Here is a 27,012-nt window from a genome sequence, read left to right as displayed (position 1 = left end):
CTGGTCTACTGGCCAGTCAGCTGACCCCTGTATTGTTTATTATTCCTTACCTTATGCATGCATTACCTATTACAAAATCATGCTTAAAAGGTTAGCTTGAAATTTTTAGATTTATCAAAAGGGGGTGGGGTTAATGTTGGGAGCAGGCGCCCTGCCCAGACCCCCTCTAAGGACAAGTCAGCATCGGGGGGAGATGCATGACGTTTCCCAGTGGAGCTGGAAACCCATGTATTTGCTCTGCACTGCCACCTGCCCCACTCCACCACCAGATAGCAGCACAAATCCACGTAAAATCAGGCCGTCCCTACAATTACTGAGCCTGCGCGTCTGGAGCCTGTGCTCCGCAACGGGAGAGGCCGCGACAGTGAGAGGCCCGCGCACCGCGATGAAGAGTGGCCCCCGCTCGCCGCAACTGGAGAAAGCCCTCGCACAGAAACGAAGACCCAACACAGCCAAAAATAAATAAATAAATAAATAAATTTATTAAAAAAAAAATCAGGCCGTCCCTGCAGAGCTGGGAAGTTATGGGCAGAAATTGGCCTATATACCTGTTTTATTTTGCCCATGGTATGTTTAAAGAATGGAGCCAGCATTTAAAAAATCTGGATTTTCTGGCTCCTCTTTAATCAACTGATATGAGTAGCAGCTGCCCTCTGGGGCCTGATGTCTCCGGGGCATCCCAGTCCTCAGTGTTAGCTCTGTTTCTCATCCTGATGTGTTGCTGCTTTCTCATAGACACGTTTCTCACTGGCCACCTGCCTCCTCACCTCCCTCCCTCCACTGGGGCTGCAGATGCGTGTGAAAGCTGCTAGAGCTCAGCGTTAGATCAGGGCTCAGATTCCAGCCTTGCTACCTACCATCTGTGTGACGTTTGGTATGTTATTTGACCTCTGCGCCTGTTTCCTCATTTGGAAAAAATGGGGCTAAGTGTACTCACCTCTCAGAGCTGCAGGGACTGCTTGAGGGGACCCACGCACGGAGCTCTCCGCATCTGGCCTGTAGTAAGTGTTCAGTAGGTATTAGCATTTCCTGCTGCCCGGCCCTCAATAGGGACTTTTTGGAATATTCCCATCTCACAAATGACCCCAACTTTCCCAGACCTGACCCAAAACTTATGTCCCTCTGGTTTTGAAAAGTATTTTTCCAGTCCTTGGGATTCAGGAGCAGCAAGATGGTCTGAGTTTGAGGCCTGGCTCTGCCTCACTAGCTGTGTGGTCTTGGGCAAGTCACTTCACCTCTCTGGACTCACGCTGTTTGTTCTTGCTGGCTTCTGGGGGAACTAAAACATTGGTAGGGCCTAGAAATATACCCCCAGCAGAGCCTGGGAATAGGAAAGCAACCCCTGCAGGCCCCAAGGCTGCTTACCTGGTGCTGATTTTGGCTGTCTGCCCCACCCACTGCACCTTAAGTATTCTTTTGGGAACCATCCCTCCCTCCTCTCATCCTGTGACTTGGGAAGTGTTGATCCCACTCCTGCAAGTCCAGGTGGATATTTCAGCCCTGGCCAATCAGAACAGTTCACTACCACCCCAAAGAGTTGGTTCAGGGATAGGCACATGACCCAATCCAGGCCGATAAGAGCCTGCCCTGGGGCTTTTGCTGCAGCTGCTGGGAGGTGAGACTTTTTCTACTGAGGTGCTGAGCTGGTCCAATGTCAAGTCTCAACTCAGAGAAAAACAGAGCTAGACAGAGACCAAGTTCTGATGAATCATGTGAGCCCCTGGGTCCTGCCAAACCTTAAGTCAGAAACACCTCTGACCTTTTCAGTTATATGAGTTAATAAAATTACTTTAGCTATTAATTTTTGCTTAAGTTATGGTTTCTGTCATTTAGAGTTGAAGAATTCTAATACCCTTCCTTTTGTGGTCCCCTCAGACAGTTAAAAATCAAGTCTAGTGGTGAGCAAACTTTAAAATTAAGTTATGGGTCACATTAAAAAAAACTTTATCTGTGACTGCTCTAAAGAGTCTTTTATCATTTCTCTGTCCCCAACAAGTTTTTGTTTTTCCTGGTTAATATTATAGAAACTATCTAGCCCAGACTAGATATTGATTGTAAATCTGTTGTGTTCACTACTGAATCCCAGTGCCTGGCACATAGGAAATACCTCATATTTGTTCAGTGAATAAATGAACAAGATACTTGTTTAAAATGTCCAGTCTCCCGACTTGCCTGTGAGGTTCCATACAACTAGTTCCTATTTTTCAAACCTCATCTTCCACTTTCCTCTTGCTCACTCCCATCCAGCCACACTCTCTTAAAAACCCCAGGTTTGTTCCTGCCTCAGGGCCTTTGCACTTGTGCAGCCAGGAAGGCTTTCCCTCCAGTTCTTTCCCCAGTTGGTTCTATCTCCTCCTCCAGGTCTCAGCTCAAATGTCACCTCCTCAGAGAGGCCCTCCCTGACCACCCTGCCAAAGCAGCCTCACCCTACCTTTCTGATGTAATCCCAAGATGTTTGATTTTCTTTACAAATCACCATCTGAATGTCCATGTGCATTTATTTAAGTTTATTGTCTCTCTCCCCAGGAGGTCAGCTCCATCAGGGTAGGTCCATGTTTGTTTGTTCACTTCCATGCCCCGGTATCCAGGCCAGAGCCTGGCACACATTAGGTGCCAATAAACATTTGCCAAAGGAATTCACCAATAGGGATCAGCCTTTGTTACTTATCACCATGATTTCCTGCATGAAGACCATTCCTCACCAAATCACGGGTCCCTTCCAAAAGTGTTTGGAGCAGATGTCAACATTGATTCACTGTCTTAGATGACAAAGCCCTCATCCTTAGCCCAGCGTTGCGAGGGAAGCTGGGAATAGGGTAGGGGTGGCGCCTCACCCTCCAGGCTCCTTACTTCCCTTCCCCCAGCCAACCAGGAAACACGAGGCAGCCGAGGTTAAGTAGACTCTTGCTGCTTTGTTATAAATATATTATATACATCCAAAACATGACATTAAAATATTACTCCGTGTTACAGAAAAGATATTAAGGCTTTCTATTATTTACATTAAACAAGCAAGCACCGTTAAAAAAAAAATAACCGAAACTAAAAAACCCCACTCTCCCTTCTCTGACATACCCCCGGCCAGAGGGGACACTGTGTCCCCTTCCAAATGACCAAGACCCTTTGCAGGGGCTGTGCCCTTCGAAGACATCCTCCGATCAGAAACATCAGCTCTGGCTGGAATCACATGGGCAGATGGGGGAGGGGTGGGGAAGAAGGGGGGTCCAGACTTGATCAGTAAATTCCAGCCTCGTCTGGCCAGCTGCCCCCAGACCCTTGCTGCACTTTGCCATCCTTGGGTGGACAAGCTAGGCTGAAGGTGGTGACTGGGGCTGTCTATCCACCCAGGCCTTGGGGGTCAGTCTGCAGGTCCATGGCAGGGTAATGCTCCAGGGACAGTTAGGTGTGCCTGGGGGCTCCTAGACCACTGAGGGCAAAGAGGAACAGATAAGACGACTCAGTGCCCCGATACCAGCCACGCTGAAGGGCTGCCCAGTGGGGCAAGGGGTGGTGGGAGTGTGGGGAGTTGGTGAACTTCTCCTCAACCCAAGGAATGGCTGGCAGGGCGGGGCGCTTTTTTTTTTTTTTTTTTTGCAGAGTCAGGTTTGGCAGACAGAGCAGCTCAGGTGGCTGGGGAGGGGTCAAGGAAAGGAAATGAAAAAAATCAGTGGCTCAAGTATTCTGTGTCACAAGGGGTGGGCTGGGGGTGCCTGGGCCCAGCCCAGGAGGTGTCCTCTCCACCTGGAGGGGCCAGCGCAAGGAGGCTGGAATTTGGCAGATGGCTTCGGTTTGGGGGAGCTGGGTAAGGTTGGCAACGAGGTGGTGGCCTGGAGGAGTTATTTGATCTTCTGTGCCCATTTCATGTCGTCTGCCCGAGGCTTCTCGCCTGTCAGGCCCTGGATAATGTCCTCTAGGCGTCTCCAGAAGCCCATCTTCTCGAGAGGGTAGTTGAGCCAGCCTGCAGTGGAAACAGGGCAGGGGGGTGTGCGGAGGGGTTGAATGGGAGAGCAGCAGTGAGGGGACGCAGAGAGAGAGCTGGCCCTGCCTTGGGCAGGGGAGGAACTGAGAGTAAGTCTGCAGGGGGCAGGGGACAAGGACTGACCAAGGAATCTTGGGACAAGGGCTTCCCACCAATGGGTTTAGGGGCTGCTCAGACATGCCTTCATCCCCTCATTCACCTTCTTATTGAGTGCTTACTATATGCCAGGCATGGAGGCAGTGTTTCTTATCATTTGGCTCTAATGCTACCTCTTCCAGAAAGCCTTCCCTGACTACCACTTAGCAGTGCTCCAGGCCTGTCACGTCACCCTTTCTTATTTCTTTACAGCTTTTATGATAACCTGTAACCATTCTCATTAATTCGTCACCTCCCTGTTTTGTGTTGGTTTTTATCCCCAGCTCCCAACTAGAATGTCAGCTCCGAACAGTAGAACCCCATGTTGTTTCACTGTTGATCCCACTGCCTAGGATGATGCCTGGCATATGGTAGGTGCTCAGTGAACAGTGCTCATAATCTTATTTAATCCGTATTACAGTCTACCACCTGAACCTTGAAGTAGATACTATTATTAGTCCCATTTTCCACATGAGAAGACTGAGTCTTGGGGACTTCCCTGGTGGCGCAGTGGTTAGGAATCCGCCTGCCAATGCAGGGGACACAGGTTCGAGCCCTGGTCTGGGAAGATGAACATGCCGTGGAGCAACTAAGCCTGTGCGCCACAACTACTGAGCCTGTGCTCTAGAGCCCACGAGCCACAACTACTGAAGCCCGCGCACCTACAGCCCGTGCTCCGCAACAAGAGAAGCCTGCGCACCACAACGAAGAGTAAACCCCGCTTGCCCGCAACTAGAGAAAGCCCACACGAAGCAACGAAGACCCAACGCGGCCAAAAATAAAATTAATTAATTAATTAATTGATTAAAAAAAGAAAAAAAAGACTGAGCCTTGGAGGGGAGTTTGCCAATTAGTATATGGCCAAGCCAAGATTGATACCAGTTCTGGTTGAGCAGTTAAATGATCTCCACAACAGCCTAAATTCTAACCCCTCCAACTGCGCCTAGAAAGCATGACTTTAGGGTGTACAAAAAATGTTTTTTTGTGGCTCTCAGTTCTGCTTCCAGAAAGGCAAAAACCCCCAAGAAACAAAAACAAAACAACCTCGCCCAAACCAAACCAAACACCCCAACCCCTGCCCCCAAACCAGTAGCTGTAGCTTACTGAGTACCTACTATGTGCCAAGCACTTTGCATCTGCCACCTTACCACTCACACCCCAGCCCTGGGAGGTGGTATGTGAAGGAGGTGGCTGTAGCCCCATCTTGTGAATGAGAAAAACGATAACCAGGGAGGCTTGTGAGCCTCCGTAAGTCACATATGGAGGAGCTGAAGGCTGAACCCAAGTTGGTCTGACTTAACAGCACATGTGGTATACTTAACCTTAAAAAGATACCCAGCTGGCCCTGGAAAACCTGGTCGCCTCACCTCATCTCACGTCTTTGGCACTGGCCCATTAACTACCAACAGCATGTGGGCCTCCTTACTACTCCTGGGTCACCTGTTCCTGCCGCAGGGCCTTTGTGTACTTGCTGTTCCCTCTGCCTGGACTGATCTGTCCCTATTTATCTGCAGGGAACCCCCCCCACTTTTTCCAGATTTCCGATCTCCTTAATAAACAGCTACGCCCCCTTCCCCCTTGACTCTCTGCCCTTCATCCTTTGTTTGCCCTCACAGCATTTCTCACACCTGGACTCTGCCATCTCTCCGACCCTTCTACCCCTCACGCCTCTCACTGCAGCCACACTAGCCTCCTTGCTGCTCCTCAAACAAACCAGGCATGTGGTTCCTGCCTCAAGGCCCTTCACCTACTGCTCCTGCTGCCTGGAGAGCTCTTCCTCCAGATCTCCATGACTCTCTCCCTCAGTTCAAATGTCACCTTCTCAGTGAGGCCTTCCCTGATCACCCTATTTAAAGGGTGAAGCTCCCCATTTCCCTCTCCTACCCTCTGCATTATTTTCCTCCATAGCAGTTAGGACAATCAGATATAGTACTTGTTATTTAGTGCCTGGAATGTCCCCTCTTAGAATGTGAATGCTATAAAGGGAGGGATTTTTGCCTGTTTTGTTCAGTGCTATATGGCACATAGCAGGTGCTCAATAAATATCTGCTGGATGGATGGGTGGTTGGAATCACAACTCCATGAAGGGGGTATGTGTGTGTGTGTGTCTGTCTTGTTTACTGCTGTGTCCTTGGCACCTAGAAGAGTGCCTGGCATGTAGTAGATGCTCAAGAAATGTGTGTTCTGAGAGAATGTTCCTGCAGGACTGCACCACCTCCCACTGTGACCTGTGCCCCTTGATCCTAAGGGTGGAGCTGCAGTCAGAGTGGGGGCAGCCCATTCCATGCTACCCTATAGCCGCACCTGTGGTGATGCAGAAGTAGGTCTCGTGGGGTGAGACGTGGTGGATGCGATGGTGTTTACGAGGCAGGATGACATGCCAGTCCTGCAGGAGGACGACCCAGCGCGGCAGCCCAAAGTACGTGTGTGACCACTTGTGGATCTGGTTGGTGAAGGTACCGAAGATGATCAGGCAGAAGACGAAGCATTCCCAGGGGTACAGCTGCTCCAGGACTTCTGCAGCGTGGGTAGAGGGGGGGTGACCATAGGCCCCATACAGCTGTCCACAGGGTGGGGGCCCACTGCCAGCCTGGCCCAGCTCCCTTCCCAGGATAGCACCCAGGCCTCTTTCCAACCTCCCAACTGGACTCGGGCAAGCTCAGACTCCCCTCTGGACCTCAGTCTCCCCTTCTGCTCAGTGGGCAGAATGGAATAAGCATAGGTAATAGTTAAGAATGTAGGCTCTGGAATGAGGCAGAGCTGGGTGCAGATCCCTACTCTGACATTTCTTTTTCTTTTTCGGCCACGCCGCGCGGCTTGTGGGATCTTAGTTCCCCGACCAGGGATTGAACCTGGGCCCTCAGCAGTGAGAGCGCGGAGTCCTAACCCCTGGACCACCAGGGAATTCCCCCCTGCTCTGACATTTCTTAACTGTATGAACTTGGGTCAACGACTCTACCTCTTTGAGTCTCAAGCTCCTCAACAATGAAATGAGTCTTTGTCCAGATTCCCTAGAAGCAGAGCCTGAGACAAGGATTCATGTGCACATGAGTTATCTGACTGGAGGGGGTGGGGGTGGGGCGGGAAATCCTCTCTTCTGGAAAAACATCTGAGGGAGTGAGGAAAGCAGGACAGGGCAGGGGAAGAGTTAAGCAAAGATGGGGTGGGGGGAGTCTTGTCTCAGCCTGATCCTGGTGGGGTAGGGTGGGGGGGGGTGTGAAATGTTAATGACTCCATAGAGTTGGTCCCGCTCAGAGGCCAGGGGGCTGGCTTTTGCAGGCTTTTTTTTTTTGTCACTGGCTTCAGGCTTATACCAAGGGAAGAGGCGGGACCTGCCCTGGCAGTTCTCAGAAGGGGCAGCTGGATGCTCACAGCAGCTGGGGGACGGGTGCCCCAACTGGGGAAGAGGAGGTGGGGGGGGCAGCACCTCCAACACCACAGACATTCATCACATCTCCCCGCAGCGGGGCTGCTCTAAAGATCAGCACCGTGTCAAACTGTTAGAACAGGATCTGGCACAGGGGAAGGACTCATTCCCCACCTGACAGACGAGGTTGCTGAGGTTCAGAGAGGTGAAGTGACTTGCTTTGGCACAAGTTTCCTCCCCCAGATAGGCAGGGCAGAGGTCTGAACTCAGGACTGGGTTGGCAGGCTACATATACTCTTTCCACTAAGCCCAGGCAGCAAAACCAGAAGCCCTCAGGGCCAGGGAGGTAATTCAAATGAGCAAGGCAGGCCAGGCATTGGACAGCAGGGAGTAGTGGGGACTGTGGCAAAGTGGAGAGCGTGCATCTCTGTCTAAGGGAGGGGCCCCTGCAGCTCAGCTCCGGCCCAGTACAGCCAAGTGGGAACAAAGACCCAGGGTGGCCAGATCGGATTGTTCAAGAGAAGCTGGAAACACAGATCTTTATGTCAAATATCCCAATTTTACATGAGGGAAACTAACTAAAAATTTTTCTAACACTGTGAGGGGCCAAACACACACACAAGCTACAGGAGGCTCATGGGAGGGGTGCGTGTGTGCCTGGCCCCGATGGCTCCCTGAAGGCCCACCAGGGGGCACTCTTACCTGGGCTCTGGGTGCGGAACTTGTAGGCCATGTTTAACAGCGGTAGCAGCGTCACCAGGCAGTTGTCCCCGTTGGTCTCGATGAAGTCGTGCCGCGTAATGGCTGTCGGGTCGATGTGATGCTCCCGGAATGGCCGGATGAAAGCCTGGGTGGGTACGGTAGGGGGGCGGGAGAGGGGATCCATCTGACCAGTCAGCCTATGGTGGTCAGCCACTCTCCCCGACCTCCTGCACACACTCCGCGAGGGCTCACCTCCTTGCCTTTGAGATGCTGTCCCACCACGCCACTGCTACAGATCCCACCCAGCCTTCAGGGTCTGGGTCTAACAGCTTTAGCGCAAGATGGGTCGAAATGACCTGGTGGGGACCTTGGGCTGGTACTGCCCCGCTGTGGGCCTCAGTCTCCTGACCTGGGCTCTGGGGGGGTTTGGAGACAATCTCCACCCTCCTTTCCTACCCTAAGACAATGGAGGAGGCCCCTCCCAGTGACAGGCAGGATCCTTTCTTTCTTTCCAACGTCCAGGCCCCTCCTTCTGCTAACAGCCTCCCCTTCTTCTTTTAGTACCAGCTGTTCCAATGGGCTGACTCCACCGCCCCCTAGTTAAGAGTGAGCACGGGACCCTGGCCTGGCCAATCAGAGCACCCCATCCCTCTGGCCACCGTGACTGGATGAAGGATGGGTGTGTGATCCAAGCTGGGCCAATGGGAATGAGCCATGGGACTCTGGCCGAAACTATGGGAAAGGGGAGTTCTTCTACTGGGGGCACTGAGCTGGGAGGATGGAAGTCTAGGCAGCTGTGAGCCATCCTGGCCACCTTACAGGGGAAAGCCTACATGAGAGTGGAGCCAGCAGAGACAGACATAGAGAGGGACTGAGTCCAAAGAATATGGTCTGTCCGTCCCACTGGACCCAGCCATGCCCTAATTTGGCTCTACTCCTAAAATTTTCATTACACGAATCAGTACCTTTCTTTGGTTAAGTTTGTACCAGATTTTCTACCACAATCAAAAAAGTCTGACTGACTCAAGATAAAGTTCAATGAAAACAGTGAGGTGTAGCAGGGCAGGCAAAGGAGAATAAGATGTGGCGTGGTCCCCAAATTCAAGGGGTTCCGGTGAGGTGGCCATGTATCAAAGCTCTCTGTCCCACCCCTGATGCTTCCAGAAAATCCCAGGGGATTCTTGTTCTAGTCTTGGAGGAGGGGCGTGGGGGTCAGGCTGGAACCACAGTTCCCATCTTTCAGATAGGGAAACAGGCTCAGAGAGGGAAGGGGACTCACCCAAGGTCAGACAGCCCGACCTCCTCCTGGAGGAGATGGGCTGGGCTTCGGGGCTGGGTCAACATACGCACCTTCCCCACGATGGGCAGCTCCACGGAGCCCCAGGTGTCGGCTCCCCAGTGCACCAGGCCAGACAAGAAGTCAGCAATGAGAGCCCCTGCAACTGTGGACAAGAGGAGCATGAGCCGGGGTGGGGGTGGGGGGCGGTGGACAAGAGGGGTATCCCTGCCCACTCCCCACCCCAAATCAGGAAGTCACTCGCCTGCTTGCTTGCTCGCTCATTCACTCATTTGTTGGGGCAGAAGGTGTCCCTTCTCTACTCGGGACACTTTGCTCCCTGTGAATGGAGTCTCAGGAATAACATTCCTGGCCTCAGTCTGTCCCTTTACTTGCTCTTCCCCAGGGAGATGTGGGGCCTCATTTGCTCGGTGAGTCTGGAGAGAGTAAACCGGGCATGCTCAGATCAGCCCAACCTTTCCCTATTAGAAGCCAACTGTCCCTTTCTCTCTGACCCCCAAACGCCCCATGCAGGGAAGCCCACTCTGCCCCAGTGCTGCTGGTAACCAGATGAAAATGTCCTTCTGGGGTTTGGTGTCAGGAAGTACCTTAGGTCCAGATGGAAGCCACATTCCCCGCAACCTAACTTTTATCAACAGTAAGTGTGATAATTTGGCCTCCAGCAGCCTTTTCCTTGTCTTCGTTCTGAATTTGTTCAGAACTGGAGTGGAGTCCCCTCAGAGACCCCCAAACCATTCGCTCACTTGAGAGTTCAGTATAATACAGAGGTTAAGTGCTGTTATATCTGGACTCACATTCCAGCTGTTACTCACTAGCTGTGTGACACTGGGCATGTTACTCAACCTCTCTGTGCCCCAGTTTCCTCTAGATGGATGCGAATGATGATTAAAAAAACCACAGCAGCTACCATTTATCGAGCACTTTCTCAGTGCCAGACACAAGTGCTTTACATGCTTGATCTTAACGAATTCTCACAATCTGTTAGAAGTTGGTACCATTTTTATTCTTACTTTATAGAGGCGGAAACTGAGGCTTGGAGAACAGAAATAACTAGACTGAGGTCGCATAGATGGCAAGTGGCAGAGCTGGGCTCTTAACCTGCCTTGGGGTCCAAATATAACACAGCAGGATGCACCACGACACTGTCCACATGCGGAAACCGAGGTGGAGTGGCCAGCAAGCTGCCCAAGGTAACACACCAGTGCCACCCCCATCACGCTCCCCTCCCTCTGTGTCTCAGCCCTACTGGCATATTCCCCTTCCCTTACACCCCCCTACATGCGTCTGGGTCTCTGCATTTGCTCTTCACTCTGCTGGAACATTTTTTCCCAAGAGGTAACACAGCTCACTCCCTCACTTCCTTCAGATCTTTGCCTCAAAGGTCCTCTGGGGACACCTGATCTAAAATTGTAACCATTCCCATCTTCCAGCATTTCCTAGCACCCATCTTCTTTTCCGAGCACCTATCACCTTGGACTTCATTTCTGTTTGTTTACTGTCTCCCCTACAAGAATATCAGCTCCACAAAGTCAGGGATTTTAGTCTTGCGTTTATGGCTACATTCCAATTCCTCGCACATAATATGCTTCAGTAAACATTCGTTGAATGAATCAATGTAAAGCATTAAGTACAGTGTGGGGCACATAGTGAGCCCTCAGTACATATTATTACTGTTGTTATTCAGTCATTTAGTCTATCAAGCGACATTCTGTGAGGACCTACTGTGTGCCAAGCTCTAGAGCCAGAGGTGCATCAGACATTGAGCTCACGTTGTTGGGACAGAGATATGGGGGGGGGGGGGAGGAAGCTGTAAACAAATACACAAAACAAATGCAGTTTTAAGTGCTGGTAAATGCGGCCCACTGGGTCACGTGACTTTAGGCAACCCCTCCTCCCCTCCCAGACTCAGTTTCTCGGTGTGAACTGGTTGTCCAAGGGCCAGCTGGGCCATTTAAAGGTTATTCGAGTTCTGCTAGGTCCCATAGCCCCCTGGGGACAGGGGACCAGGGCCCTGAGGCACTGTGAAGGCTGAGAAAATCCCCTAGATGCCTCCCTGGAGAGCAGGACTCATGAGCAAGGGAGCAAGAGTGAGTGTGTGGGTCACCGTGGACGTGCAGCTCTGGTGCCTGGGCCCGAGTTAGGGGTGGCTGTGAATGAAGGCTTTCCAGAGGCCCTGGAGCACCCACCCCACATATGCCAAACATGGGAGGGATGGCGGGGGGCAGGGGAGATACAGCTGCATACATTGCAAGTTCCTGGTGACAAGTGGGCCGCCAGGTGGAGCCATACAGCACCTCCTGGCATGCAGAAGCCAAAGGACAGGGCGGGGAAGGGGGTGACACCGCATGGGTGGCTGGGCTGGGGAGAGGGGAGGGCTTGGCAGGGCTCGAAGGCCAGTGCACACAAGGCCCCGCCCAGGGCTGGGGAGTCATGCTCCTTAGCGACAATGCTGGGAGGGTGGACCTGGGCTGGGGAAGAGGTTGGGGAATCTGGGGAAGCCTCAGGCGTTTGCACTTGCTGTTCCTCTACCTGGCACCCCACCCTCTCCCTGAAGATCCCCGAGTGGCTGGCTCCTCTTCAGCCTTCTAGCTCAGAGCAAACATCACCAACCCCCTGGCGAAGCCCTCCTCCCAGGCAGGTGTTCTTGGTCACATCTCCCTGCTTTACTTCTTTCACAGCACTTGTCACCATCTGAGGTGACAGCCTCATTTATTTTCCCCACTTCTCTGATGAGGAAAGGGGCTCAGGGAGGTTGAAGCATCACCCCTGGTCCCATGGCTTGGAAGTGGCAGCCATGGGATGGGAAGAGGTGAGTCTACCAGCCTCCAAAACCAGCAAGCTTTCATGCCCTTAAACTGTACCTCAGTAGGTCCAGGGGCATTAACAGAGCTCCTACTGCAAACTACACAGGATGCTGTGTACACACTGCCTTGCGTCTACCAGGAGGGACTAGAGGCACTGTGGCCAAGAGCTAAGGGGGAGCTAGATCAAGGGTCGGGGGCCTCATCTCTTGCTACCATATTGCTGTGTGACCCTGGGCAAGCCCTTTGCCCCCTCTGGGCCTCAGCATCTTCACTTGCACAGCGAAGGGTCAGCTGAGGTGCCTCTTGAGCCCCTGTCCCAACAGCTTGGACTAATCCTGCCCCTAAATGCTGCCTTCAGGAGAACGCAGCCCCCCAGCAGTCCCCCTACTGCCTCCCCACCCCTGTTCCATGCAACCACTGATCTGCTTCCCATAATTATACTTTGGTTTGGCCAATTCTAGAACTTTATACAAATTGATTCTTATGGTATGTGCTTTTTTGGGTCTAGCTTCCTTCACTAGCATAATGCTTCTAGAGTCATCCATGTGGTTGTGTGTATCAGGAGTTCATCCTTTTTATTGCTGAGTAGTATTTCACCATCTGGATGTACCACAGTACATTTATCCGTTTTGCTGTTGGACAACTAGGTTGTTCCCAGGTTGGGGCTGGTATGACTCAGGCTCCTGTGAACATGCATTCACAAGCCTGTGTGAAGATATATGCCCTCATCTTCTTAGGGTAAAGACGTCAGCTATCTATCTATCTATCTATCCATCCATCCATTTATTTACTTATTTATTTTTACTTGACATTTATTGAGCACTTATAGTTACCAGGCTCTGTGCCAGAACCTTAAACGTTTTATCTCTCTTAATCCCTAAACTGTACCAAGGCCAGTCCTAAGCTGGTTATATATCTTATCTCCTTAATCGTCCTAAGCATTTAATCCTTACAGATGATAACAGTGATAATAAAAACAATATTAGAAAAACAACGTTTTGTGATCACGGTTAACATTGGGGTGCTTAACTCCCCACAGATTAAATATGGGCTGTACACAGTGACTTCTCTCCAAGGGGCATACAGTACAGAAGGTGGGGGGGGCGGGAAGAGAGTAACTTTACAGCGGAGAAACCTGACAAATACCACTTGGGCCAGGTGGTCAAGGTCAACATCATGGTGATAAGTCATGCTGATAGTACATACCCTTGCTAGATGTGATGAAAATGGCACTTGACCTCTGAGCGCTTCCTCCCCAAGACACATAACCCACTAAGAAAAACTCCAGACAAATTCCAGCAGATGGGCATCCTACAAAATACGAGCACTCCTCCAAACTGTTCAGATCACTGAAAACAGGGAAAACCTGAGAAACTGTCACAGCTAAGGAGCCTCAAGGGACGTGACAACTAAATGTGATGTGGAATCCTGCATGGGATCCTGGAACAGAAAAAGGACATTAGCTAAAAACTAAGGACATCTGAATAAACTATGGACTTTAATTCATAATAATGTATCCACATTGGTGTATTAATTGTAACAAACGTATGATACTAATATAAGATGTTAATAATAAGGGAAATTGGGGGCAGGGCGTATATGGGAACTCGCTGTACTATCTGCTCATCTTCTGTAAATCTAAAGCTGTCCTAAAAAATAAAGTCCATTTAAAAAAACGTGTATTATCTCACGGCACGTCCATTGTGATAGGCCCCACCACATCCCACGTGCCAGAGGAGGAAAGGAGACCTGAAGGGTGAGGGCTGCCCTGAGGCGGTCAGGGCTGCTGGCGAGTGGCCAGAGACCAAGGCGAGGGCCATTCACGACAATGCTGAGCCTTCACGTGCACGTCTGGGAAATGGGGATATTAATGGTACTTACTTCACTTAACTACAGTCAGTTAATAACAGTGGGCTAATGCAGGTCCTTGGGACATAGTAAGTGCTCCCCAAATGTAGCTACAGTTAGTAGCTAAATATTACTCCTCTCTCTGAGCCTCAAGCCCCTGGCCTTGTCAGGCTGCTGAGCAGGGATGGATGTGGGCTTTAGGCAGACGTCAGGAATTATTTTTGGAGAGACAGGGCCCTCCCCTGGCCTAAGGGAGGAAATGGCTCTGTGATCTACGGGCGGTGGCTGTTTCTAGAGCAGCAACTCCAGGCCTTCAGGCCTGCTGCCCAAGTCCTCTTTATGGGGGTAGGGGTGGCGGAGGCGGGCACACAGAAGCTTCTTTGTCCCAATGCTGGTGTCAGCGCCTGGTGGCTGGCTCACTCTGGGGGCAGCTTGGGCCTAGTTACCACCCTGCCTGCAGGACGCTGGGACAGCATAGGAGATGATGATTCACTCCAGGCTACCCTGACTCACCAGGTGACCTTGAGACAGTCCCTGGGCCCCTTGGGGCCTCCATTTCCCCACAGGTCACCCGGCTGGGACTTCTTCGCGCTCTGCCCACCTCAAGGCCTGGTGTGGAGACAGAGGGGCTGAGACAGAAGCAGACACTGCTGAAGGCTGGTCCCTACAGTCCTGGGGCCAAAGCCTGTCTTTACCACCTTTCAGCTCAAATCCCGTGGAGACTTCGCACCTGACCTATGAGGCTGGCCATGACCTGGGGCCCTGCGACTGCTGACCTTTGCATTCACTGTGCCCCCCACCTGGAACCCCCTGCTCCCCTCATCCATTTGTCTGCCAGAAACTCCTACTCACTCCTTCAGGCACCAGCTCACGAGCCCTCACACTTTCCCTCCAGTTTCCCCAAGTGCAGCAAATAGCTCGGGGCTCCCGGGGCCACTCATTTACTACTCATTCACCCTGTCCTCGTCAAGGTCACTAATGACCTCCACGTGGCCAAATCCGGTGGTCCCCTCGCTGCCCCATCTTGCTGCTCTGCTCGGCTGGCTGCTCCTAGTTGACCCCCGAGTCTTCTGGAAACACATTCTCCTCTCGGCCTGTGCAAGCCTGCCCAGTTCCCCTTCCTCCCCCTTGGCTGGCTCTTCCTCCTCTCCCCCATCCCAAGCACTGGAGGCCTTGGGCCTCTTCTCTGCTTGCACACAGTCCCTCCGCCCCACCCCGGGGGCCCTCTGCCAGCATCTGGGCTTCAAACACCATCTCTACTCCCAGGACACCCAGATTTCCGGATTTCCAATTTCCTGCCCAACACCTTCCCTTGGCCCTCAGGCAGGCATCCCAAGCATCTCCCCTCACGGGGGTCCTCTAACCTCTTCCCGGCTGTTAACGGTCCCTTCCATAGTTCAGGCCACTGACCCCTCCCCCCTCACCTCCACAGCCAACCTGACAGCACATTCTGGCGCTCACCTTTCACAGCTCACCCAGAATCTGACGACTTTTCACCACCTCCACTGCCCTACAGGGTTCTGGGCCACCGCCTTCACCTCCTCTCTGGCCCTCCCTGCCCCCATCCATCCTCCCTGCAGCATCAGATGATGTCAGCTCCCTGTGGGAAAATCGCCAGTGGCTTCTCACGGCCTGTAGAATAAAACCCCAAGTCCAGACCATGGCCTTCAAGGCCCTACACGACCTGCCCCCACTGCCCCCAGCTGTCTCTCAGCTGCCATCAACTACTTTTCCTTCGGTCAGTTTTCTCAGGCCACACGGGCCTCCTCTCTGTCCTCCAAATGCTCAGCGCTCACCCCAGCCTCAAGGCCTTTGCAGCACTTGCTGTTCCCTCTGCCTGGAACACCCCAGGGACAACTGTTTGCCTCCCCTCCCTCATCTCCTTCAGGTCTCTCTGCAAATGTCACTTTTCCAGAGAGCCTTCCCTGACCTCTTACCTCTCCTCTTCCCTGCCAGTTCCCCTATCTTGACTTTGCTACCCAGGATTGCGTCATCTGTCTGTATTTATTAACTGGGCACCTTTTCAGGGCTTCTGGCTCCCTTGGTTTCTGAGGCCTGCCAGGGGCACCAGAACTTCTTGGGAGACAGCAGCAGGTGGGCTGTGTAGGCTGGCACGGTGCCCTTACTTCCGGCATGTCAACACACAAATCAGGGCGGCTACTTAAATCCATTAGGAACTGTGCAAACACCACTATCAGGGGATTGTCTGCCCTTATCAGCCCAGAGGCAAAGGTGCGGGGTGGAAGAGCTGCTGTCACAGGCAGGTGCTGCGAAGTCTCCTGGGTCTGGTCCCAACCGACCAGGGAGGCAGCGACCTGCCTGGGATGCCCACCCTCCCGGTTCACACAACATACACCTGGGGCTCTGGTGCTACTGATCCTCTGCCCAGACTGGGCCCACTGCCTAGAACACCCTCTCCTCCTAGTGCCAACTGGAGGCTGCACAGTCCCCGGCCAGGTCTGGATATGAAATCCCAGACTCTGCTGCTGCCCGGGTTAGGGTCGACGGGCAAGTCACCTGGCCTCTCAGAGCATGGTCATCAGACCCTCCTCACTCAGTTGCCACCAAGAGTTAAAAGAGCCCAGCATGGGGCTTGCACACGGTAGGCTTGGGAAATATCCACTGTTAAACTGACCGTGGAGGCAGAAGGTCTGAGCCCTGGGGAGTGAATGTCGGGCGGTGTCCCCTCCCCACCTCTACTCAGCTGCTGCCCTCTCAGCAGTTACGCACACCTGCATTTTGCCCTCACAGTGGCCCCAGGAGGCAGGGGCCGTGAGCAGTCTCGCTTTCCAGACGTGGAAGGCAAGGCTCAGAGGCGCACTGACACTTGCCCAAGGCCACACAGCCAGGAAGTGGCAGAGCTGGGACTTGAACCCAGGACCGTAGGGGCCTGCTCGTGACCACCCCCAGATGGGGCGTCGGGGCTCACACAGTCTACATCCCTGCCCTTGAACGTGCTGCTCCAAGGCAGAGAGGCTGGAGGTGCAGGTCCTCCTCACCCCTGGGCAGAGGGGACATGTCTGGCTCCTGTGGGCGGGGCCCAGGCTCCCTGGCACTAGATGGGTTAACCTCCTTTCCCTTCAGCTGGTCCGCCCCCAGCACATGCCTATCCCCACCCCAGACCCAGATGGCTCAATTAGCTGGCCTGAGCGCTACTGGCTTAGGCGACCAGAATGCTTTTAATGAGACTGTGGAAGCTGAACACTTGCGGCTGGCTAGGCGGATCAAGGGCACAGCCGCTGCCCCGTCAGCCTGGGAGCCCAGGGTGGGGGAGGGGATGAGCACCTGAATTAGAGGGAAGAGGGGAGGGGCGGTGTGCGGAGAGGAAGGAACTGAGTCACACCAGGACCTGGGAGTGGAGACAGTGAATTAAGAACTATGTCGTGCTCTCCATTTTGAGGTGACTCTGGCCGGTCCCTTCTCTGAGGCTCGGTCTCCTCGTCTGGAAAATGATGACAACTGCAGCCTCCACCCCCCCAGGCTGTGGATGGGTGAGGACTGACCGATGGAAAACACTCAACAGGTACTAATACACTGCAGCTCATTCATTCATTCATTCACTCACTGATTCAATAAATATTTACCGAGCACCTACTGTGTGAGGCTTTGTGCTCGGGGCTGGGGACACAGCAGCAAACAGACAAAAATCCCTACTCTCAGGGAGCTGATATTTGAGTAGGGGAGATAGGTAATAAACAAAGAAACAGACTGTATAACAGAGTGGGGTGAGGGGTGGTGTATGGCAGGGCTGCTACTGTTGAGGGAGAGCCTCCCCGAGGAGGTGACATAGACGAGGCAGGGAACCACGCAGGTACCTGCTGGAAGAGAGTTCCAGGCACAGGAACAGCATGTGCAAAGGCCCTGAGCTAGGGGTGTGCCTGACAGCACCTGGTGGAGGCACAGCGAGAGGCCAGTGTGGCGGCAGCAGGGTGAGCCAGAGGAGAGGAAGGAAATGATGTGAGGCGGGGCTGGGGCCAGACTGTGCTGAGGAGTTGGTGCTTTATTCTAAGCATACAGGGGACAACAGGCCAGTGGCGTGACCTCACGGAGGATCCAACGGGATCCTCCCAGCTGCCTGTGGAGAATGGACAGTGGGGGGCAGAGGTGGAGGCGGGGAGACCAGGGAGGAGGCTTCGCCATAGTCCAGGGAGGTGATGGTAGAGGTGGACAGTAATGGATGCTGGATGCATCACGAAAGGACAGCCAAGAGCATTTGCTGATGCTCTGGAGTGGAATGTGAGAGAAAGGAACTGAGGATGACACCCAGGTTTTTGGCCCAAGTGACAGGAAGGACACAGGTGCCACTGACTGAGATGGGAGCCAGGGTTCCCACAGCCTGTACCCCATTCGTGTGCACGCAAGCACACACAAACACACACACACACACACGTACGTGTGTAAGTCACCATCAGAGTGGCGCAGACACTAGGTAGGTCCCTGGCCCCTGGGGAAACCGAGGCAGGCAGCAGGGCTGCGGGCACTCACCGACTCCCAGCATTACGAGAGGTGTGTGCTCCCAGTGAGCCAGCAGCAGGAGGTGGACCGTGTTGTGGGCGATGAGGCTGAAGCACAGCACCACACAGCACCACTCCTGGAAGCGCTTGCCTGCAGGGAGAGGAGGCGAGAGGTGAGTGCAGGGCGGGCGGCAAAGGCCGAGGGATCAAGGATCAAAGCCAGGAAGAGCCGGGCCCATGGGGGCTCTTCGACTGTGTTCTGAGAGTCTGCAGTGCTGACTACAGGCTGAACGCAGGGATTGCCTGCCCATTTCACAGATGATGTCACCGAGGCCTGGAGAAGGGGAAGGGCCTGCCGAAGGTTAGACACTCAGGGCCGGCTGTGTTAAACCAAGCCCTTCTGGTGGGGCCCTTCTGAGCGCAGGTCCCTGTGCACAGGTCTGATGCCCATGAAGCTGGCCTTGCACATGCCGATTCTTTGGCAGACAGGACCAGAATACTGGTCTCCTGGGCCCCTTTGGGCTCTCTCTGGAGACATGTGAAGGAATTTTAATGAGCTTCTTTTTTTAACTGTCATCATCCCATCACCTGTCCCCTTTTGTAGGTAATTATTTGGAGGCAGAGGCTACAAACAGCTTTTAATCATGGAGGTTCAGACCTGCCCAACCTCCATCAAGCAGGGCTCCAGGCAATGAGTCAGGAATTCAGGAGAAATAAGGCCTTGGTTATCCCCTCTAGGGCTCCAGCCACAGGGAGAAGAGGCAGTGCCGATGAGGGGTCTCAAACTCCAGGGGCCAGGCAGGTGATTTGAAGGAGTGAGGTGGGCTGGGTGGGGACAGTGGGACACCACAGCACATGTGCCCTTTCTAAAGCAGTAGCCACTAACTGGCTGACTACTGCCAAGGGGGAGTGTGGGCCCAGGGAGGCCAGACCTAATTCTCAAGAGAAGCCAGCAATCAGGATGTGGGTGTGAAATCGTCTCTTTAAATCTTGGCACCTGTTTTAATAGCACATGAGCTCAGACAAGCTGATTCACTCACTGCAGCTTTGTTGAAGGTATAGAAACTTTGAAAATAACCTTTGTGTCCATTGCCGGGGGACTCAGACAAATTAATTTGGTTTATGGCATCTCTGTAGCTAGGAAAAAAGCCTGGGCAACTGTTAATATGTGGCTATGGAGGGACATCCAGGACAAACTGGTAAGTGCAAACAGCAAAGTGCTAAACAGCCATTTATGTGAAAAAAGGGAAAAAAATCTATACGGTTGAGACTTTTTCATGTACTCCCTTTTGAATTTAAAATTTGTGAATGTAGGACTTCCCTGGTGGTGCAGTGGTTAAGAATCCGCCTGCCAATGCAGGGGACACAGGTTCGATCCCTGGTCCAGGAAGATCCCACATGCCGCGGAGCAACTAAGCCCGTGTGTCACAACTACTGAGCCTGCGCTGTAGAGCCCGCGAGCCACAACTACTGAGCCCGTGTGCCACAACTACTGAAGCCTGTGTGCCTAGAGCCCGTGCTCTGCAAGAGAATCCACCACAATGAGAAGCCCATGCACCGCAATGAAGAGTAGCCCTCGCTCGCCGCAACTAGAGAAAGCCCGTGTGCAGCAATGAAAACCCAATGCAGCCAAAAATAAATAAATGAAACAAATACATTTATAAAGAAAAAAGAGAGAAGCCACAGCAATGAGTAGCCCGCGGACCGCAACGAAGAGTAGCCCCCGCTCGCCGCAACTAGAGAAAGCCCGCGTGCAGCAACGAAGACTCAACACAGCCAAAAATAAATAAATAAATTAAAAAAAAAAAAAAAAAAAAGACTAGTAAAGCAAAAGGAAATAAAAAGACCCTGTGGGTGATACAACGTGTGACAGGGCCCCTGGGAATACTGTTTTCTCAGGCAGCTGGTCCCAAGGACAAATCTGCTCTTACATATCTCTACCTGGAACCTCCACCTCCAGGAAGCCATCCATGATGCCTCCTTTAACCCCCAGGCTCCCCCAACATGGGACCCATATCATGAGGGACTGTCACTGCCTGTCTAACGTCCATCTTCCCCTCCCTAAATGTGAACTCAGGAGGCCTAGGACCATGCCTGGCTTGCTCACCAGGGCCCTGGCACACAGTTGTTGCTTAATAAACGCTTGTGGAATGAACAAATTCCCAACCACGATCCTAGAGAAAGACTGCCAGGCTTTGTCTCTGGGCACCCCTCACTGAAGCACTGTGGGAAGAAGTATGAAGCGTCCCACTGTTCCTGACAGGGAAACAGGCTCAGAGAGAGAAAGGGCCTTGTCCGGGCTGTACAGCAGCAGACTGCGCCCTGAGCCAGAATCTGAACAGCTGTGAAAAGACCAAGGCTCAGAGTGGGAAAGGACATGCCCAGGGTCACATCCCTCTGCCCCTCTCACACACAGATGAGGACCCCGAGGCCCAGAAAGGGCTAGGATCCCAACAGCGTCGCACAGCAGCAGATGCAGAAGGCCCTTGCTGCCTACTTTGCAGTCAGGGGCTGTTTCCCTTGGGCCACGGGGCCCTGCCACCCCAGGGGCCCCCACCTGGGGTCACCATGACCAGGCCCAGAAGGGCCTTCCCTTTTGTGGCTCCTGTTTGTGGCCAGGACCTGGGGCTCAGAAGCAGGAAGCTGGGAGGGGTGGTGGTAAGGGACAGGTGATTCCTCAGTACCGATCTGCTGCCGCCCAGCCTGTAGGGACAGCAATGTGATCAAGTAACAGTAACAACAACAATGGCTAACACCCACTGAGGCCTATTATGGGCTGGGGTACAGGGTGCAGCCCACATCAGAGATGCTGCAGACCCACTCCCTCTGTCATATTTTGCTCTTAGTTTTGAAAAAATCAGCTACACTTAAAAAAAAAAAAAAAAATCACACGAAATTCCTATTCTCCCACTTCCTTTGAGAACACAGGGCTCTGGCCAGCCCAAGCCTGCCTCCATCAGATGGGGCAAGAGCTCCTGGTTGACCCCAGTCCTCTCCCCTCCCAGCGGCCTCATACTGGGTGGCTTCCCTTGGTGGCGGTCCTGGCCAGGCCCCTGCAGTCATCTGAGGTTTCAAGCCCAAGGCATAGTCTCTCAGTCTCTCATTCAAGTCTCAGTCCCTCCAGGGAGTTACTGTGTGATCCCAATTTCCTAGATGAGGAAACTGAGGCTCAGTGGGTAAAAATGAAAACTGGGTTTGGATCCTGAGCTCGTTAGCCTGGATGTTCGGGGCTGTCCTGATTCCAAAGATAGCCCAGCTCTCTCCCCTGGCCACGAAGAATGTCCCAAAATCTGAATATTTTCCCATCTAAACTCTCTCTCTGGCCTCTGGATCCTTCTGCAGAACAAGTGCCTCAACTATGACCCATAAAAAATACATCTATTATAATAAGCGGCCTTCACGGAGCACCTATTACATGCCAGGGACAGTGTCAGGGACGATCCCAACAAGCCCTTGCCTGCCGTACGCCATGGGCTGGGGGCTATTTGCCCCCTCCTTCAGAAGGAGAAACTAGGACTGGAGAGATGAAGTGTGCTGTCCAAAGTCCCTCGAGAATCACCGAAGTCACAGCAAGCACAGTCAGCTTGGCAGGGACTGCGCGGTCAGGTGGTCTAAACGGTGTCGCTTCACAGATGCGCAGACTGAGGCCCAGGGAGGGGAAGGACTTTCCTCAGGACAGAAGGGCTCAGGCCACCTCTGGCAGAGTGCTGAGCCTTGTTTCCCTGAGCCAGCCCCCGGCCTGGCCAGGGTCCACGATCTGGGCTGAGTGACAGCAGTGACTGCCTGTTGGCCTGGGGAGGGGGCCGGGCTTGTGTGTGGAGGGCTGGGAGGTGCAGGGGAGGCCATCTCTGCTTGCCTGGGGACAGGCCACAGCCAAAGGCTTGGTATCAGGTCCGACTCTTCTGGTTTCAGTCAGACAAGCCCTGGAACCTGCACTTCTGATGGTCCTTGGCCACTAGGAGACCCTCGGCCTCAGGGAGGTGGGGGGACAGGAGGTAGAGAGATCAGAGAGACACAGAGGAAGAGAGACAGAGAGAGGTGGGAGAGAACAGGAATCAGAGACACAGAAAGATGAGAAACAGCGGGGTGGTGGTGGTGGGATGAATTGGGAGATTGGGATTGACATATATACACTAATATGTATAAAATAGATCACTAAAAAGAACCTGCTGTATAAAAAATAAATAAATAAAATAAAATTCAAAAATTAAAAAAAAAAAAAACCACGATGAGAAACAGAGAGAAGAGGGAGACAGAGACAGGGAGTGATTATAAGGAGACAAAGAGAACATGAGTATGGCCAGAGAGAAGGAGACACAAAGAAATGGAAAAAGAACAAGACTGATTGAGGGAGACAGAGGGAAAGCTGGGCCAGGAGCATGCCATGGACCAGGCCCGGCCAGGGAAGGGGCCTCAGGGAGGCCTGTCTTAGTGGACAGAATCCAGGCTCAGCTCTGGGACTACAGGCCAGGACCCCCACCCAGCGCTCCTGACACCCTCCACCTTCCCCCAACCCACGCTAAGAGTCCCTGTGTCCCACAGGGCAGGGGCATCCGTAGTTAGCCAGGGTGGGTGAACAGGGGCTCTGGTGACCCCCCAAGATCCACCCCTGGAGCCTAGGTATCTGAGAAGTGGGACCCACACAGTCAGAGGTCAGTTGGCACCTGCCGGGAAGCTGGACACCTGCCTCGCCTCCAGGCTTGCCCGTGAGACTGGGGTAGACCTGCCAAGCCCACCCGCCCTTCACAAGCGCTGGCACCTGGCAGAGGGTGGGGTGGTGCTGCAAACCCCAAACCTGGACCCTCTGTGGCTCCTGGAACTCAGGGGAGTGCTTGGGTCAGACACTCCTTGGCCAGACACTCAGGGTCCACGGGATCAGGCTGAGGCTGCCCTGATCAGACGACTCACAGCTCTCGGCCGACACTAGGCCCACTGTCTCTGCCGCCAGCCCTGCACGCATGCTGCTCTGCTGACCTGGAACACTGGTGCCCCTCCCGCACACCCACTTGGGCTGGCTCACTTCCACAGCAAAGATTTGGAACACGGAACCTAGAACGCCCCGACCAGTGTTCTCATTCTGGCCCTGCTAACTGTCTGTGTGACCGTGGGCAGGTCACCACTCTTTGCTAAGCCCCAGGGAAAGTCTTAAAGATGGACAGGGTGCAGGCACTTCAGGCAAGCCAAACAGATGCCGCCCCTGGCCTTGCTGACCTTCCCCTCTGGTGGGGGCAGACGCAAGCCTAATCCCAGGCTCGACAAGCGTTAGGAAGAACACATGTCGGGGGTGGGCTACGAGGAGGCTATGGGGGTCTCGGTTTCCTCCCCTGTAAAATGGAGTTAATACCAGGATGCCCCTGAGACAACTGTAGTGAGGATGAAATGAGAGCACATAAGGGAAGTGCCCAGCACATAGTCAGTGCTCAATAAATGTCAACTCTGTTAACTGCTTTATTATTGCTGCCAGTTGTCATGGTGCCAACCCATCACTGGCCCCAGGAATCTCAAGAATTCAGTCCTGGAACCCAGAAACTTACCCTACTCTCCCCCGGCTCACTCTGTTCCAGCCCACAGGCCTCTTTGGTATCCTGCAAGTACTTCAGGCTTGCTCCCACCTTAGGGCCTTTGCACTTGCTGTGTCCCTGGTCTGGACCAATCCTTCCTCAAATATCTTCAGGAGTCCCTCCCTTCTGGTCTCTGTTCAAACGTCACCTGCTCAGTGAGGCCTTAAATGCCCCCTCTCTAAAATGTCACTGTCCCCAATATTTCACTTCTCTCTTTTCTGCTATATGTTTGTTCCACAGCACTTGCCACCACTGGGCAAGTAAGATATTTCCCTTATTTACTGGGTTTACTAAAGGCCAGCTCCATTTTTCCTGTTTTGTTCACCGCTTTGCCCCCAAAGCCTAGAACAGGGCCTGGGACGAGGGTGCTCAATATGTATTCAGCCTGGCCCCTTATTTTATAGGTCAGGCCCAGAGACTGAGGTTCTTCCTCAAGGCCAAGGGACACAGGCAGGCAGAGGGAGGTCTATGGAATTTGGAGAAACTAGTCTCTTCCTCCTTCACTCCCCCTCTCCAGGCACTCCCCCTGCCCTGCCCCAACTCTAGGGTAAGAGGAGATAAGGCCTCTGATTGCAGGCTTGGGGCACCAGGAGACTGTCTGCAGCCTTAAATCCCTGCAGTGGCTGCTCTTCAGAGAGTGAGGGGCACTTGGGGATACCAGAATTGGGCAAAGATGCAATCATGGTGGAATGAGAAGATGGCAGTCCATTGAGGAGGCTCAGAATGCCCAGGTATGATTTGGTTGAAGGTGGGTAGGGTTTACTTGAGTGGGCACAGCTGGACACCAAAGGAGGCAGGCTTTGAATCCTTACCCTTGATTCCCAGGTGAGTCTGAGAAGCAGAGGGGTGAGGCAGCTTACCCCAAGACTCACAGGGAGGGTCAGACTATTGGATTAATAATAGGGATTGCCTACTGTAAGACAGGCACTGCACCAAGGTAGACGATCTCATTTCCTCCTCCCAGCGACACTAAGGAACTGATAAACTATCTTGTATCCATTTTACAGGTGAGGAAACTGAGGCTCAGAAAGGGAAAGTGCCTTGGCCCAGGTTACACAGCTAAGAAGAAGAGTCAGGATGCCAAGTCCAGCCTGCCCCAGGGAGCACAGGAGGTTTTAAGTCCACAAGCTGGGTGTTGGGGGAACAGGCTGAAGAAACCATGGTATCCTGGGCCAGGTGCCCAAGTCAGGTATGAAAAAAGTCACACCCAGAACATGGAATTTCAAGTCCAGAAAGGCCTCTGGTGATCTAGGACTCAACAAGAAAGCAAATGGCCCAAGGTCACACAGATAGTTATGGCAGAGATGGTATGCAAACCCAGGCCAGTTAGGGAAAAAAGCCAAAGGCGGTAGTGGACCCATGCCCACCAAGGCAAGGGCTGTGCATGGTGGTTGCTCCCTAGCAAAAGGAAAGATGTCAGAATGTTTGACAAACAAAGCTTGATGTGATGGCAACACCCAGGCAGAGGGGCCTCCCAGTCACTTGACTCTGGAGTTCTCAAAGGCACTTCCCTTAACCCCTGGGGACACTTCGCCCTGCTGGGGCCTGGCAATGAGATTCTTGAGGCTCAAGTGGAAGTCAGAGAAGGGGGTGGAGGCTGGTGCTTGCTGGAGCAGAAATGGTAGGCCCAGTAGGAAGAAACCAGAGACCTTGTCCTGGCGCAGAACCAGAGCAAGGGTCTCTGAGTTGTGGTCCGGTCTGGGGACCCCCAAGTCCCAATGGAGGGGGCTAATATATCTACATGGGGGAAGGAAACGGCTGGAATTGGGGCTTGTACATGAGAGGAGCTTAAACTGGAAGATTTGCAGTGCCCTCACCACCGGGGATTCCAAAATATAGGATGAGAGTTAATGCAGTGGGGGAATGGTGGTCTGTAGACTGAAACTATAAATCTAAGATGGGGCTTTGGAGTAAGTGCCTCTGGGGCACTCTAGCTGGGAGCCCCTGAGTTGGGGTTCCCAGAGCAGGGGGCCTGACATGCCCAGATTTGAGGTCACTACCTCAGGGTCCTGGCTGGGGCGCCCAGGGTCCTGGCTGGGGTGCAGATGGGGCCCTAGAGTGTGAATTTTGGATCTGGAGAACCTGGGATAGGATGTGACTTTTAGGGGGTAGTGCATGTGGCTGAGGGGCTGCCTTCGGCTTGGACAGGGTCCTGGGGTGGGGGGTCCCTAAGACTAGGGGCGCTCTTTGCAGCCGCAGGTACCCCGAGCTAGGATCCGGACCTAGCTGTGTGATGTGAGCTGTCCAGAAAGCTCCGGGGCTGGGATTCTGCCTTGGGCTTGGAAGGGGCGCTGGGGTGGGGTTCCCAGACTTAGGGGAGCTATTTGCAAGTTAGAAGCCGCGGATGGAGTTCTGCATCGGGGCCGGAGGCTGGGGTTCCGATACAGGGGACCCGGGGTCGCTCTCCGCAGCCCAGGCTGATGACTGCAGGCCCGGAGCGGGGCCTGGAGGTCCTACCTGGTGAGTAGAGCGCGGCCAGCTCGCGGGCCCCGGCATGTTGCGCGCCCCAGCGCCGGCAATACGCCGCCTCGTCCTCGTCGACCTCCGGCTGCTGGCCCGGCCCGTCTTCGGCGCCCGCCATAGCCACTCGCCCGGCCAGCCCGGTGCGCTCTGCTGGCGGCGGCGGCGGCGGCGGCGGCGGCGGCGGCGGCGGCGGCGGCGGCGGCGGCGGCGGCGGCGGCGGCGGCGGCGGCGGCGGCGGCGGCGGAACCGCGGCGAGATCACGCCGCCCAATGACCGTCCAGCCCAGGCGAGGCTGCGGCGGCGGCGGGGGCCTCGCCCGGCCGCGCGTCACAGCCAATCGGAGCCCGCGCCGGGGACACGTCAGCCAATCAGCGACCGCCGAGCCTCAACCAACCGTGGCGC

The 27,012-nt window shown here is 53.7% G+C and overlaps 1 protein-coding gene across 1 annotated transcript; it reads right to left on the bottom strand.

Moving 5' to 3' along the window:
* Nucleotides 1-2,486: 2,486 nt before the first annotated feature.
* On the bottom strand, nt 2,487-26,788 carry PEDS1 (plasmanylethanolamine desaturase 1). Its single transcript, XM_061207805.1, has 6 exons — nt 26,605-26,788; nt 18,618-18,737; nt 9,534-9,625; nt 8,184-8,328; nt 6,419-6,631; nt 2,487-3,958 (listed from the first exon to the last, which is right to left on the bottom strand). The coding sequence occupies exons 1-6, from the start codon at nt 26,726-26,728 to the stop codon at nt 3,837-3,839; spliced, it is 816 nt and encodes a 271-aa protein (XP_061063788.1). The 5' UTR covers nt 26,729-26,788; the 3' UTR covers nt 2,487-3,836.
* Between the last annotated feature and the right edge of the window lie 224 nt (nt 26,789-27,012).

This window comes from Eubalaena glacialis, chromosome 13, assembly GCF_028564815.1.
Source record: "Eubalaena glacialis isolate mEubGla1 chromosome 13, mEubGla1.1.hap2.+ XY, whole genome shotgun sequence".
NCBI classification, from domain to species: domain Eukaryota; kingdom Metazoa; phylum Chordata; class Mammalia; order Artiodactyla; family Balaenidae; genus Eubalaena; species Eubalaena glacialis.
Note: the sequence above shows the minus strand (reverse complement) of the source record. Positions and strands in the feature narration are given on the sequence as shown.

Coding starts and splice junctions, on each gene's coding strand:
- PEDS1 (XM_061207805.1), bottom strand. CDS start 26,728: ATGGCGGGCGCCGAAGACGGGCCGGGCCAGCAGCCGGAGGTCGACGAG. Junction 8,329..9,533: donor AGCTGCCCATCGTGGGGAAG/GTGCGTATGTTG, acceptor GTACCCACCCAG/GCTTTCATCCGGCCATTCCG. Junction 6,632..8,183: donor GTTCCGCACCCAGAGCCCAG/GTAAGAGTGCCC, acceptor CCCACGCTGCAG/AAGTCCTGGAGCAGCTGTAC.